This window comes from Primulina huaijiensis, chromosome 13 (genome assembly GCF_012295235.1).
Source record: "Primulina huaijiensis isolate GDHJ02 chromosome 13, ASM1229523v2, whole genome shotgun sequence".
In the NCBI taxonomy this organism is placed as follows: Eukaryota; Viridiplantae; Streptophyta; class Magnoliopsida; order Lamiales; family Gesneriaceae; genus Primulina; species Primulina huaijiensis.
Window position 1 is genome coordinate 178,709 of NC_133318.1, and position 15,910 is coordinate 194,618.

General features: G+C 35.8%; 4 protein-coding genes across 5 annotated transcripts; 2 read left to right on the plus strand and 2 right to left on the minus strand.

Annotated features, from left to right (window-relative positions):
• The first annotated feature begins 953 nt into the window (after positions 1-953).
• Positions 954-2,122, plus strand: LOC140990893 (F-box/kelch-repeat protein At3g24760-like). The gene has a single exon (XM_073460732.1). It carries the CDS (start codon positions 976-978, stop codon positions 2,083-2,085), a length of 1,110 nt encoding a protein of 369 aa, XP_073316833.1. The 5' UTR covers positions 954-975; the 3' UTR covers positions 2,086-2,122.
• Positions 1,943-4,977, plus strand: LOC140990894 (uncharacterized). 2 transcript variants are annotated; one of them, XM_073460735.1, is made up of 9 exons: positions 1,943-2,068; positions 2,569-2,719; positions 3,164-3,244; positions 3,336-3,424; positions 3,581-3,655; positions 3,929-4,032; positions 4,113-4,190; positions 4,310-4,369; positions 4,544-4,977. In XM_073460735.1, exons 2-9 carry the CDS (start codon positions 2,597-2,599, stop codon positions 4,654-4,656), a joined length of 723 nt encoding a protein of 240 aa, XP_073316836.1. In that variant the 5' UTR covers positions 1,943-2,068; positions 2,569-2,596; the 3' UTR covers positions 4,657-4,977. The 2 variants fall into 2 exon arrangements, with proteins under 2 accessions (XP_073316836.1, XP_073316834.1); XM_073460733.1 differs by lacking the exon at positions 1,943-2,068 and having other exon boundaries at positions 2,513-2,719.
• A 781-nt stretch (positions 4,978-5,758) lies between these two features.
• On the minus strand, positions 5,759-8,929 carry LOC140991754 (vesicle-associated membrane protein 721-like). The gene is made up of 5 exons (XM_073461893.1): positions 8,569-8,929; positions 7,307-7,448; positions 7,108-7,228; positions 6,938-7,000; positions 5,759-6,073 (listed from the first exon to the last, which is right to left on the minus strand). Exons 1-5 carry the CDS (start codon positions 8,756-8,758, stop codon positions 5,927-5,929), a joined length of 663 nt encoding a protein of 220 aa, XP_073317994.1. The 5' UTR covers positions 8,759-8,929; the 3' UTR covers positions 5,759-5,926.
• A 2,209-nt stretch (positions 8,930-11,138) lies between these two features.
• LOC140991593 (guanine nucleotide-binding protein-like NSN1) lies at positions 11,139-15,598 on the minus strand. Its single transcript, XM_073461639.1, has 9 exons — positions 15,466-15,598; positions 15,139-15,383; positions 14,417-14,537; positions 14,168-14,341; positions 13,596-13,831; positions 13,132-13,396; positions 12,869-13,048; positions 12,276-12,487; positions 11,139-11,716 (listed from the first exon to the last, which is right to left on the minus strand). Exons 1-9 carry the CDS (start codon positions 15,482-15,484, stop codon positions 11,360-11,362), a joined length of 1,809 nt encoding a protein of 602 aa, XP_073317740.1. The 5' UTR covers positions 15,485-15,598; the 3' UTR covers positions 11,139-11,359.
• Positions 15,599-15,910: the final 312 nt, after the last annotated feature.

The window sequence follows — 15,910 nt, forward strand, 5'->3', positions numbered from 1 at the left end:
TATATTGAGTTGTGAAATATGTATTTTTTGTTGAATTGAATATATTCGCGTAATTATGTTTTGACGATCAATTTTAATATTTTTCGTTAAAATTATGTATTAAATGACTCTATCATTATTAAATTTTTATATTTACATTGATAAACACATTACATAGAACAAAATATTTTTTGACTCGTAATTAAAAAATTTAACAATGATATTACTAATTTAATTACATAATTTCGGAGAGGGAAAAAGCCTAAAATTGATCACCAAAAGGTAATTACTAGACTATAAATTATATTTAATGCACATTTAAACAAGTAACTAATTAATATCGGTTCTCTTTTTGTTTGGGAGCATGGATCTTTTCCTTTGTAGTTGATTAAATTTGTAATTGCGGACCTTTCTTCTTTTTAATAAATTACAAGATTTCACCTGTCAAAAAAAATATCGCTTCTCTTTTCTTTTCTTTTTTTCCTCCAGAAACTTTAATTAATATGCAATGTAGTACATCAATCTGGACAAACAAAGCTCATCGTTTTGTAAAATCATCCTGATATGCATAATTTCACGATTTTTTCATTAAATAGATAGTAAACATAATTAATATATATAATACTCACTCTGTCTCAAATATAAAAATAACATTTTTCTTTTCATTTGTCTCATATATTTAATCAATTTTCCATAATTAATATTATTTTATATATCTATTCATTTTTTTTTTTTATCAATATACCATATCATCAAATTCATCATCATCATCATCATCATCATCATCATCATCATCATCATCATCATCATCATCATTATTATTATTATTATTATTATTATTATTATTATTATTATTATTATTATTATTATTTTATATATAAATGTGTCGCCGGAACATAGGAAGGAGACAGAGGCGGCGTGCCAATCAATGGAAATTCACTGTTTTCTTTGACGCAGACAAATGCCTCCACTTTTCTTCTCTATTTTTCCTATTAAATGCACACAAAACATTCCATTTCATCCACAATGAAGGAATCTGATCCCCATCCATGTCAGAAAACCAATAATTCCTCGCTATATTCATCACCAGGCTTTGATTTCCTAGGAACAGACCTGATCGAATCAATTCTTTCCCGCCTCCCAATTACCTCCATTCTCCGAGCAGCTTCAGTCTGTAAACTATGGAATTTCATAATCCATTCTTCTTCCTTCAAAACGCTGGTATTCGATTCCCGGTTGTTTCCCAGCTGGCTCTTCCTTTTGGGGCGAAACAACCATCCATTATTGGCTTTTGATCCTGAATCCAGCGATTGGATTCGCTTTTCAACAGATACCGGTTTGTCGAGGGATTCGTTCATTGCGTCCAGTTCTTTTATCTTCTCCCATAGCCCCGAAAAATTCAGTTTCAGGCCTGTTTTTGATGGTCGTTTGTGCCAAACGAGGCCTCTCGCATTTCCGAGGTGCAACCCCCTGATTGGTGTGTACTATGAACCTGATTTCTCAAAACAAGCCAGGTTCATAGTAGTTGGTGGCATCAGCTTGTTGAATCAAGAGGACTGTTTGGCAGTGGAAATATTCAGTCCCGATGAGAATTATCGGGAACTTTGCCAGCCTTTAAACGAAATCTTCCAACCTGGAAACTCGGCTCAATCTCTCTGCTCATCTCTATTCAAAGGAAAATTCTTTGTCTACGACAAATATTCGGGTTTCATTTCTTCTTTCGACCTGAAAAGACGATCCTGGAGCAATCCAAAAACTCTCAGGCCTCCAGGGACCCTGCTTTCATCCCTGATCTCAATTCAGAATCGTTTAGTTTTAGCAGGATTATGCAGCACCTATAATGGCGGCCTTGAATTTATTATCTGGAATATTGATGAGAGAACCCTGGAATTCAGCGAGATTGCAGTCATGCCTCGGGATTTGCTTTCAAGTCTGATCGATCATGAATCGGGACAGACATTATGGAACTTGAAATGTGGGGGTTTGGGTCGTTTTGTGTATGTATTTATTGAAGAATTTTCCGGGAATTTCCCAGTCTGTGTTTGGGAGATGAGTGATTCAGGAAATGGCAGCTGGAGAGGGATTCCAGGTTTCCAGATTCTGTGAACACATACATTTCTCCGCGTGAAATATATATTGTAAAAATAAGTTGTATATAAATTATAAATAAATAAATAAAGGCATGAAAATATATGTACAAATTAATATTTAGTTCGTTGAATGCAATTTAATTAATTAATATTTGATGGGGAAAATGAAAAGATTCAAGTAAATTCTGGAATGAGTAGGAGTTTGGATATTTATATAACTAACTGGTACTGGATGATCTGATATAAAATTATTATGAATAGTATTAATTAATTTTACATATATATATATTTTTCCTCGATTCGAAAATCAATCCAGTAGATGAAGTTGTAAAACCACCTCATATGGACGATCCCTATATCGCATGAGTTTTTGCTTAGATTTTATTATTATTTTAAATTAAAGCAAACTATATTTTATAAGAGTGGGAAAAGAAAATTCTAGAATTCTCCGCTATAAATAAATATATATATAATAGTAGTTAATTCTTCAACAATTTAGGGTTTCTATTTCTGCCAACGTACAGCAAATGGATAGATACCAAAAGGTGGAGAAGCCAAAGCCTGAATCTCTTGTCAATGAGAATGAGATTCGAATCACTTCTCAGGGTTTGGTTCGTAATTACATCAGCTATGCAACCTCCCTGATACAGGTACCATTTTCCCATTTTTATTTTTTCTTCTTCCGATTTTCTTCTGTGTTACTCTGGTTTTTTTTTTTTTTTTACGTCTTAGTCTTCTAGACTTTGTTTTGTTCTGGATTTTCCGTTCACATTTCTGGCGTTTTGCTGTGCCTTTTTTGCTCCACTTCTGTGATTCGGGATTCTAATTTTTTAAGTGTTGACAATTTTGTGGACTAATTTCATGGACCGTATCTTTGTTATGATTTTTCTTCAGTGTGTTTGAAACTTGTTCATATGCGACGCATATGGTAATCTGTTTGTTGTTATCAATAAGAGTTTATTTCGCACTAATTCACACCAATTTTATTCAGTACTTTGGATTAAGTTCAGCTACCGTAACCTAGCAGAAGTTACTCTGTGCTTAATCATGGGCCATTGTTTGGTAATTAATTGCATTCTTCATCCATTTCAAAGGAGAGACGAGTGAAGGAGATTGTCTTGAAAGCAATGGGTCAAGCTATAAACAAGACTGTAGCTATTGCAGAGATCATTAAGGTTGCTATGCTCATTTTTTTTACTGTGATATTGTTTCCCATTTTCAACACCATGCCAAGGAATCGATCCTTTTATTTCTTGTTTGAAACAGAGAAGGATGCCTAGACTGCATCAGGACACTGCCATCAGTTCAGTGAGCGTAACTGATACTTTTGAACCCATTGAAGAGGGCCTTGAGATGTGAGTTTGTGTCTTTTTTTTTTTTTTTTTACTACAGCATATGAATTCTCCTTGTTGATGTATCTGGTATGCTCATCAATTGGATGCATCTTATGTCAGTATTTGTTGATGATTTCCATTTTGTATCCTCTAATTTGATTTCAATGTCTAGTACAGTGTGGAGCAAACGCGTCATGTCTCAATTATTTCAATCACCCTTTCTTTGAAGGAGCTTAACAAGAATTCTTCTGGGTAATTTCACAATCACAGTTAGTTATATTTGTATAAATACCTGTTGAGGAAGAAACACATGCATAATTATCTGACAACATTTTTATCTGAGGCACAGGTGGTGCTAGACTTATCTTTTATTGATTATTGACATCTGTTTCTGTCATTCTAAACTTCAAGCATTATCTCGTGTCTTCTTCTTTTTCAGCTTCATTAGTGAGGTTGTTGACAACCAAACTCTATTATGTCCCTTCACTCATTGTAATCTGTTCTGACTTTGTTTGTTTGATCTAGGTATCAAGCTCCATTGCATGTGAATCAAACTAAACCACATTACATCTACCAGCCACAACCACCCCCAAGACAAGCACATGCAGTGTACAACACCGATAACAGAGGTATAGAAGTAACTGGAATTCGATATCATAGTCATTGCTATTTTTTACTCTAAGCATAAATTTGATGCTTTGAGTTTTAGATAATTATGGACGAGGAAGAGGTCGCAGCAGAGGGAGGGGGCGAGATTGGAATAGAGGTGGATATGGAAACTTCCAAGGTATTTATTTCCTTCCGCCTGATATCATTTAATTCAAAGCAACCTGCTTATCCATTAGTGTAGATGCCCATGTTTCCTTTTTTTTTTTTGGGTGTCTCACTGAGTATTTCTTCTCACAGATAATGGTGGATATCCAAATTGGGTCCGTGGTGGTGGACGTGGTGGTTGGAGTTATAATGGTCAGCGTGTTTTTCCTTTCAGAATTTAGAAATATCACTGTTATAATATTTCCTCAAGAATCAGTGTTTCGTTCCATTTCTATAGTCGCATGTGTTCTCAAATATGTTTCTATTGCTAATATTATTGCATTCTTGCTTGTGGTTGTCAACTCAAGAATTTCCATTTATTATTAGGTGGGGGATACTTAAGAGGGAGAGGCGGAGGTGGAAGTGGAGGTGGCAGAGGCTATAACTATGGCCGTGGAAGGATGGGTAACCGTCAAAGAGGCGGTGGTTACCAAGTATAGTTGGGAGTTGGTTGTCTTGTTTGCTTATGGAAAGTACTTGGCTTGGCTTGTTACCATGTTCAAAGTTGGCTTTCTATAGCATGAAATTGTTGCTTGTTACATAGGGTTGTCAGCAGCTGAAATGTTTATATCTTTCTATATGTGGGCAGGCTTTGTTTGAGACGCATACTCGTTTTATAGAGCCAAATAGCATAGGCAAGCAACCAATTTTACTGGCAACCAATTTTTACTGATATCATTCTTTAATTGTTCTTCCTTTTATTAAACAAGAGGTCTCAAATTCAATTATGATGTAGATTGTATCGTTGTGTCTTGAGATAACTCGTCTGTGTTCGGCATTCTGATACTGTATGTCCTAACATTCCTTGTAAATCTGTTAGTTAAGTTTGAGGAAGCATAGTAAGTTATATATATTCGTTGGATAATCGCAGCACCAACAGCATAAAATTTACTGGTTCACATTTTCAAATGTATTGTCATTTTCAAATGTATTGTCATTGAACGAATAAATTATTTTTATACATGTTCAGTGTTGAAAAGAGGCGCACCACGATAACTTGTCAGAAGTCTTATATTTATCACATAATGCGCATATAATGTATTTTTTTTCCCAGTATCAGAATTTTTTAAGAGAACCGTAGATATGATGTGTCAATATCAGTGTTATTAACTAACAAGCAGAATATGAACTAATATTTCTGTACTTTTTTGAAAAAGAAATCTATGTTTAAGCTCCGGGGAATGATTGATTGATTGAGGGTTATGAGAAAACACGTCTTTAAGTCTGTAGCAACAGAATTAAATAAATAACAAAAGTCTACGACGATAATATACAACATTAGCTAAAAATTATTTTTTGCCTTTAAAGCGCAACAAGGTGTGCTCAAATCCATGATTAAAGCGAGACGATATAAAATAATTCTACTTGATCTATAACCCGGGATTCAAAATGTCAGAAAGGAAAATTGTTTGAATTTTGATCCAGAAAAGTGAGATAATTTAACAAGCAAATCCGATTTAAGATTGTCCATGCACAATCCACACTACCTGCATAAGGTTTGAATTGAGTAGCCATCTCAAATTTCCTTGCAACAATCGATAATGACACATCAAATTAGTATATTGAGAGAATTTGGAAATACAAGCTATACAACAATTGTCACACAAGATATGATCATACAATGTGAATTGCGTTACGTATCACCAAAATTTTAAGAGAAACTGATAATGCAACAGGAGGGACCTGAATGACCGGCTTACCAAACACAGGCTAATGACATTTGAATCCACCACAGACCGACAAAACAATTATAAGGATCAGGGCGATGATAATGGCTAGAACAATTAGCTTTATCTTCATGTTCTGCAACCACATCTTTCTCCTCATCTTGGTTCCTTGTGTCCTGAAATCTTGTGCCTGTGACGGGAAATTGATGGCTCATGAATATTCAGTTCATTGAAAGACACATTCTGAAGGTATATACATAAAAGGAGACTCTACAGTGCAGCAATAATAAATAAAATAATTTAAAATAAAAATTGGAAAGAGCCTGTTAAATGGGCATTTTTCTTGATTGTTTTGAAGTTTTTTGGATTAGCTAGTTGCTTTATTTTCTATCTTGATCAGGCATACATATTCTAGGATATTCTAGTTTCTTGCTTTAGTCTTGTGCATTTGGCCGGTATTTTCTATCTGTTTCAATGATATTTAGAAGTTGCAGCTCTATGATGGTTGGCATTTTAATAGACTTGCAGATTACAGATGGCCGAATTGATTTGATGGATATGTTCCATATATTTTATTTATTTTAGTTAGGATTTGATCATTGTTATTTTGAATAGCATATCTCAAATTTTAGGAATATATCTTTGAGTTTGTTTGAATGAGATTGATGAATCTAAAATGAAGAATGTACCACGTTCATTTAACGATAACTTTTGAATTTGAGATTTGTCGAGGATCAAGCTGAATGAACAAGATGATCAGGTGGAGATATTCCAATAAAACCAACCAAAGTAAACCACAAATCAATTTACGTATAGAATTTAAAAATTGAGACCATTAGAGTAGTTTCTATTAATTTTTAATAATCGTTAGAGTTGATAGATTTAAATCATTTCCACAATAGAGGTATAACCTCAGGTAAATTCAAATAATTATCAGATTCAAAATCGATATAATATTATGCAAACATGCCATTCAAATCAATATGTAACAGCATGGGATCCAATTTTTAGACTTTAAGACGATATACAATGGCATTAACAGGACTTTAAGCACCTGAGAGCGAAGATTTTCAGTTTTGTCAACCAGAAGCTCAATTTTCTCTCCACGATCAAGAACCTGTAGAGACAGAAATCTCAGGGTCAAATCAAACACATTTAATCAGAAACCAAATGCATCCTCATTATCTAATCAGATATTAGCAATTTGTGATGATATATATTCACCTTTTCAATGTTTTCCATCATCACCCCTTTAACTTCTGAAACCTGAGCTTTCACCTTTGCAAGCTTGCTAATCTCCTCTGGATGATCCACACAGTACTGCATTTGCTCCTTCATTTTGGGTCTAAGTTTTTATGACATAAGAATTTTTCTACAGGACATAGAAATGCGAAGAAAAATGTCTCTAAAAGAGAATATTTACCCAAACTCTTTATTCAGGCTGTTGGCAACAGCTGTTGCAGCCTTCCCTCCAGCATATTTCTTGGTAAATTCCTCCTTCACTCGCTCAAGAAATGCAATTGGAATCTGTCTTCCAACAGATTCAACAGCCACGACACAATAAGCTGTTATCCAAAACAGTTTTTGTTGATCCACCAAAAGAAGTAGCATGAAAATAAATGTAAATAATAAGCAAAAGAAATATAGGTGTATCATATACATCATACAGTGGTCGAACAACATTCACGTACACGCTTCCTGATAAATCAAACAATCAATACCAAGAAATCTTTGATGAAATTAATTTAAAAAAACACAAGACAAGATGAATGAAGTTCAAACTGGAAACTGCATGGTCACCGTTACAGTACGTTTCCATTAGGTTGAAGCAGACAGCAACCTAGTCCATATAGGAGAATGAAACTTATGAATGAATTGAAGCGAGGGTGTGAAAAGTGGAAAGCCTTGTGAAATCCAGGGACAGTCAGATATTGTGCCTCAAAAACAGAAGGCTAGGTCACGAAGGAACAAACTTACAATTACTTTATAGCCCAAGAGACTCTATTTAAAGCTGAATTCAGTTAATGTAACATAAAATCACAGATACTAGCGCAGATAAGAAAAGGTAATACACAAACATTGGAACACAAGCCACCGTAAGCAAACACAAGTGGCCCAAATAAAAACAGATTTGTACCATGGTGTACACCATGGGATAACGGTATTTGAAATACCTACAGATACCAAAGAGTATAATATCTATAAATGGGACATAAAAGCAACTTGAAAGTGAGAGTAGACAATAAAACAACTCATCACTCAGACTAATCATACTTTTGAACTGATTACTTAAAAATCATGTCAAGGCAAAACCAAATTGTCGATTTCTACCGAGTGAGGATCTCTCTCACGCAAGGTCGTTATCATCATCAGTTACCAATTTCGCCAAAAAAAAAAAAAAAAAAACAAAAAAAAAAAAAAAAAAAAAAAAAAAAACACAGCCGATCCAGAACCTGTAGCCACATCACAAAAACTAATGGCCAAAACAATCACCTTAAACAAAGATATAAGCCACTGAAGGTAACTCACACCGAAAAATCACAAAACAAACCCTAAGATTTTCAAATCAAGCAAAATCGGAGAATAACCAAAACGAGCATGCAAAAAAGAACTAACAACCAGCCAATCATACACAATAAATAAAACAAACATGGAAACAAATAGATCAGACACGGCGCCGCTTACTGAATCCATCCTCGACGAGGTAATTGAAGGTGTGGCCGTCACAGTTGTAAGTGAACTTATTGTTGGTGGCTGGGAGTTTCTGCAAACACTGCGCCGCGATTCCGGTGAAATTCCCCGTGAACTCGGTATACTCAGCCAGGATCACCGTCCCACGCGCCACAAAAGTGTAGATCAACGATTGCTGTCCCATTCCTCCTCTTCTCCCCGATAAACCTAGGTCGAACCTCTATAATATGCGCGTATGAAATCGTTTTGGAACGTTTAACGCAAAATGTAGAGAGGGAATTGAACGGAAGAAGTGAGATAGGAGAAGTTATAATGGAGAGAGAAAGGGATAAGGCATTAGGCGGAGGAAGCGTGACGTTGCCGGGACCATTCGGGTTTTGATTATATATATATATATATATATATATTTTAATTAATAACATAAATTTATTTTTTTTATTATTTTTTGGATGACTATGAAAATTGGTACTGTTCACCCTCCGACAAGTCTTCTGTGGTGGGCTCAGGGCTGTCCAGAATTTTAAGGCCTCGATCATGTTGAACGATGCAAGGTGATCGAAAACTTTATTCATTTCCCTATAGCTATGTCAGTCACCTCCCATTGCCTGCCAATTACCTTCTTGCGCTCCTCCTGCTCGTTTAGCACATTCAGACACGGCATAATTTCCTTGTAACTTCTAGACAAACCCGGCGACAGCTGCAACCCCTATAGAGCCTGCCCAAATCTCAGCAGCTGCTGGTTTAATATGAAAGCCAACCAATCAGTTCGAATAACACCTCCTCCCCCGGTCTTGTTATTACCTTCATAACACCTATATACGTATTCAATTTTACCCACATTTCTCAGGCTCTTGCCACCCAAAGTACATAGTTTCATAATTCTTCACCTTTCCTCCAAGAACGTGCACAATTAGAGCTCTAAGCTTATGATTTGTTCTTTTGCTTGTATCCGATAATACAAATTCATTTCGTCACCTCTAAAACCACCATTCAGCAATAGCGAACATAGCATTTCACTCGCTAGTAAAATCACATTTGACTTCGGAATCAGTCAGCAAAACTCATTCCATTCTGGAGTTGAAGAGTGTGTGTTGGTAATAGACCTAGCAAGACCTGCTTTGCTCCGTCACATCCCCTGAAGATATGATTCATGTACTATAACTTTCCCGCACAACAAAAGCAATCTCCATTAGTCGATAAGCCCATGCGAACTCTCTCTTGATTGCATAATATCTTGCCATGTTTCACTAACCATAGGAAAGCTCTTATTGTATTGGGAACTTTGAGGTGCCAAATCCTCTCCCAGTCGCCATCCACCCTGTTCCCTATACTTTAACAGCCAAGTTATAAGCTGGTCGAATTGAGAAGTTTCCCATTTTATCAACTCCCCAAAAAAAGTCGTCAGCGCATGTCACATCTTCTCTCAAAACCATGCTGCAAGTTTATCTTGAATTTGTGATTGGAGAAGACGAGACAGTTTGTTCCAATCCCAACCTTCTCTGATCCTCCAATATTCCGATACTGTATGGTGCATCTCTGTCAAACTAATATCCTTGAGCATGTATTCACATAACGATTCATTCTCAACAATTAGATCCATCCAAAAGCTAGTGTCTTGCTCATTGACAACTAATTTTCGGAATCCTTCTTCAAGAGAGGTACAACTCTAGTAATCCCATGCCATATGTTAGAAGAGTCCCTCTTATTAATTCGCAAGTACCAACCAACAAGAACTTGAACCCATAAAGAATCATTTTCTTTCACCATCCTCCACCCAAGTTTTGCTAAAAATGCCATATAATATCATGTATGGATCTAATCCTCAGGCCACCTTCTGCTTTAAACTTGATGACATTGTTCCAGCTTACCAAGATGACTTTTCGTTCGCTTTCCCCCCCATTAGAAGTTACGAATGATTTGCTCAATCCTAGAACAAACTTCATAGAAAGGAGAGTGGTTTGCATGGCGTAAACTAGCATTGCTATCAGAACGGATTGTGTCATTACTCGTCATCCTGCAAATGACAAATATTTAGTTTTTCATCCCACAACTCTATATGAAAGTTCGAACTCCATTTATAAGAAATTATTTCAGTAAAAAAATTTAATAATAATGATAATAATGAATATGTAAATCAAGAAAGTAGGGGAGTACTTCAAAAAGAATAAAGGAACAAGTGCTACTTCTTACTCTCTTTCTTCACTATCATTGATGTTAATCTGTTTTTCGGAATTGTTCTTGTGGCGTACCAAAGTGTTTATACAACTCCCTGTCACTTTTTTTTTTCATTGATAGAAATAATGTGAAATCTGAGAGGATATAGCAGGGGCGGATATTAGATAAGGACATCGAAAATTTGTGTGGAAAGATAAAGTTCAGATCAAGTTATCCAAAAGATATCAACCTGAAAATTGATCTAATGACCCAAAATTTAAACTTTAGCATTATTAATAAATATTACTCTTGTATTGATATATGAACACTTTTAGATATTTGATTAGTTACTACCCTAGGGTAAGTCTCATCCACCGAAAAATAGCATGAATAAACTCATCACACAGGGAAAACTGCAATGTTGCCAAAACTACTTGCTACCATTTCAGAATTCGGGATAGTAAATACAATACCACAAAATTTTCTTGTAAAAAAACAAAAATGACTGATAACCGATAAATGACACTAAAGTTCCACGAGCCAAAATCTTAGGATCCACAAAATGCTGAACCAATTCAATTCAAAATCTTGACTCGTGTTTAATAACATAAATACTTGCTGTATCACTCAGTTATTCGGCATCCAATTCAACCCCAGCAGGCACTTCAAACCGATTCTTACTGCTTTTACCATCCTGGCCACTGTCATCGGCAATGTCTGTGGCAGTTTCCATTATCACATAATCGACATTAAAATCATAATCACCATCCATATCATGATCCATGATAGATGGTCGACTATCCTTTTTCAATCTTTTCTTCTCTGCTTTTTTCAACTTCGTGTTTAACATGCCCTCCTCTGAATACAACTTCTCGTTTTGTTTCTTATTTGCATATTTATCTTTCTCAAGGATATCGCCCTTTTCGTCAGATTCCATGGACTCGTCCTCAACACTGTCCTGAGTTGAAGCTGGTGGGGGTTCATCATTCTGCATACATATCGAACCAAATTTATCTAGACCTATCAATAGTGGAAATCTAAGAGAACATGTCAGAATAGTGTGTTTATTAAGAAGGAAATCTCATTCAGCATATTATTTTGATCAGGGTACAGCTTGAGCTAGGGACGAAAAAAATCACCCCCTCTTGATAATAGGGTCGTCATCTTCATTTTTGAAGATACGGTTGTTTATCGTATTTCTTTATACTTAAAGTAATATATATACTAGTGAGGGATTTGTTTCCTTCTCTGTTTATATTGAGTTATGGTGAAAATTCGTGGCTTCACCAGAATGAAAAACATCAAAAGATTCAGAATACGGGTTGGATGCAAGAAATCAGGCTAGGATTGGTGATTTAATCTACTCGGGGTGTATAAAGTTGATTTTATAAAAATTATATATAACGAAAAACTTTTCCAACGTGAGGGGGCAACCCCAGCATCTCAGCCGGTACCTCTCTTGCATCAAAACTACTTATGTAAAAAACATAATAATGATCGAGATTGAATTCTCATAAAAGGAAACAAAATGTGGAAAAATCACAAACCTCGAGAATCGTCATGCTGAACTTTATAGGAAGATTTGATGGAACTTCAACTGGGTTGAAATCATTGACAGATTTCAAACTGCCAATAAACGAAGATTCACCACCATATACTTCATCCACATTGAACTCTTTCCCAAGTTCTGAGACGATTTTAGCCTCAGAGGGTTCCTCTACATCCCGAACGGGAGGCATGGTGTAATATGGAATTTTACCTACGAGGAGAATCACAAACAAAAATCATGTTAATTCAATCCCCGCTTGCACTGTCTCTAAAAAGGCAAATCTATTTTGTTAGCATTCACTGTCGACATAAGTTTTCAGCACTTTAGCCCCATTTTCAAATCAGAAAAAAGCACAGAAGTCCTCCAAACCATTCTCAAGCTCAGTAGCTGAGCCCGGAATTTTGTGCAAGCAGGTGAAACTAAAACTGAAAAAAAATTCAGAAACGAGGAAAATCATGAAGTATAAATAATATACAAGCCTATAGATTTTTTTTTTGGGGGTGTGACCACTCCTGCCAGACTGTCTAGATCCTCCTCCCATGCAACAATACATGTTCTTTTGATGAATTTCATGGAGATGAGGACTCATACCTACATTCCAGTCATGCAAAACAATCATAGCAGCAGATTCGATATCTACAATACCACCTTTTTTGAGCTTTCCCCGGACTGTAGCAACCATCTGAAGGAAATCATCAACAGAATTAAACCCAGGGATCTTATATAATGTCACTAATATTTTATCTGGACAAAGCTTGAGGATTTCCTTGACTGCACAATTAATATCCAGGAATAAAATAAATATCAATTATGACAACCAAAATCAGTCGATAATCTTAAAAACAAGAACTCACCAGGACCAATTGGATCATCTAATTTTTCAATTCTCCTGCAATTACGAAGAGCAATGGATGCATCAGTTTCAGACGATTTTAGCATCACAACCCCGGGGCAGTCCAATAATTTAACATTTTTATCCAGCTGAATTTCTTGCATAGATCTTGTCAAGCCAGGGGTGGCACCAACATTTGCAACCTGAGATCTTTTCAGGCTATTAATTAGGCTACTTTTACCTACATTGGGGAGGCCAATAACCCCCACAGTGATAGATTTTTTTATCTGCATAAAAACTTGAAATTAATTTTGCCCCACAAACAAATCAAATAGATGCGTGAAGTTACCATTCACTTTTAAGAGAAATAATACTAAATACATATACAACAGAAAAAAAAGGTAGGAGAAAGAGGCAAAGAAAATGAATTCCATGTATATACACCAAAGTTATTGAGAGGGGTAGTAGATACCAACCAATACTTACATCATGGCTTCTTGAATAATTTTTCAGCAATTTTATGAGAGTTTCAGCACCCAGACAGTCACTTGTTTGCAGGATATTGCTTGCCTTCCCAGATTTCATAGCCTTCCCAGCCTTTCGAGTAGATTTCCACCCAAGGTTCGATTTCTGTTCTTGGGTGCTGCATTTAAAGGCAACTGTTGGTAATTCCTCTCTAAGATAATTGAGCCACTTCTCAGCAGCTTCACGAGGAACAAGATCTGAAACATTAGAAAAAAGGCGTTAAGGTAACATATTTTGACGAGTTCTCTGCAAACCCCGAATGATTGAAATCTCAATTTGCACGGAAAGCATCTACATGAATTATCTCTGCAAAGTCAGAACCATTTAAATCTAACGGAAATAAAAATAAATTCCATTAACTCAATTATTTCAAAATTCAAAAAGACCACATCGTGCAAGCTTTTCAAGCTGATATATTTCATTCACCAGAAAAACATGTGTGTGTGTGCCAGCAGCCCAGCACAAATTATAACTCCAGTCTCCTAAACTTAGGACCATAAAGTTAGAAATGAAACGCAGAAGAGAAAGCATACCAATTTTATTGAGGAGCAAAACAAGACGCTTATCAGGCCCTGATTTCATCGCCATATTTTCCATGTCAACACAACGTGTACCAAGGGGATCTCGGGCATCAAGGACCTCCAAAATTACATCAGAAGCTTCGATAACTTTCACCAACTCCTTGTAAAATGATCTATCTGAGTTGTCTGCGACAAAGTAAAGAATTTTTAAAATAAATACATCAAACCAAAATATCAGAACACCAAAAATCTACTGCATACCCAAACCCCGAGTTTTCGAAGCTCGGATGGAATTCTCAGCAACTAACTCCTCTTCACCAGAACTCACTTCTACTTCATTCGTTTCCTTATCCTCTAAGAGCTCCAATTTTCTCTTTTGAGCCTATAAAAATTAAGAAATGGTTTTAATAACATAGTCTAAATCCAAATGGAAAAAAACTTATAAATTATCTGATACCAAAGTCATATTTTTCCAGATACAGGATGGTGCAACAAAAGATTGTCTGATGCTAAAAACATGAAGTAACGAGTATAATTGGAACTTGAACTGGTTCATAAAGCGAATACATGCAGATCCCTGCTCAATTCCAAGTTTACAGGACCATGCTCTCATAATCATTACAACTCTCACGTAAACCTAAACTAAACTAGCATCAGCGACTCGGCGTAGAAAAAATGATGATGTGGTCCTTGTTAGCTGACAGTAGGCATTTCGTTGCCCGCTGATTCGCTGAAAGAATCAATAACAACCATCTTCCTCGTCTACAATTCAATTAATATCCATAGCCATACGGGAAAAAAAAACAGTAAAATGTGTCAAATTTAATCCTTTCAAATATTCTAAGCATAAAACATCAAAATAACAAACCTGAAACCCAAAAATCAACATCAGAAAGTAGTATAATTCACAAATGCAGTAAACATGAACCATCAATCAAATAGAATGATCAATAGAATAATAAACCACAATATGATCGAATTACCCTCTCCTTGCGAGCAGCTTTCTTCTCCTCTAGCTCCTGTATGGCACGCTGGCGGCGTGCCTCGAGCGCCTTGAGTTCCTGTTCCTTAAAGGGCCAGTCATTGGGGATGCCCGGATCCTTCTGAACTTTGGATTTCTTGTTGAATCCCAATTTCTTTGCTTCCTTGGCCTTCTTCTTGTGATGCTCCTTTACTTTCCGTATTACCTTGTATTTTTTCTTCAGGGACACTCTCTTGCTCTTGCTCTCTGAGAAAATTCAAACACACAAATATGAGTACAAACAAACACATATGCTACCATGCTCTAAATAGGTTGCGTGGTAACATACTTTTGCTTTTCTTTACCATGGCTGGGTTCTGCGTGGAGACGAAGAGCGAGACGGAGGGTTTTATTAGAGTTTACAGTGGAAAGGCAGGGGAAAACAGGCGGGTGGGTCGGGTAAACGTGTGTATTTATAAATGGATCTACACAAACGGGTTATTCAGGAAATCGATTCAAAAGTGTCTTTACAAAAAAAAAAAGAAAAAAAAAAGAAAAAAAAAGAAAATGCAAAATCGAAAAATTTTGGTTCAATCAATAATTTGAAACTTTCATTGCAATAAGGACGAATTATATATGTTTAAATGGAAAAACTTAATTGAGCACGAACTAAAGCCAAACAAAATTGAATCGAAATCTGACTTTTTTTTATTTTTATATTTATATTTTACATATTATATTTATTTTTTGAAGAAAACAATGACAAAATTTTCTATTGGTATTTTATTTTTTGG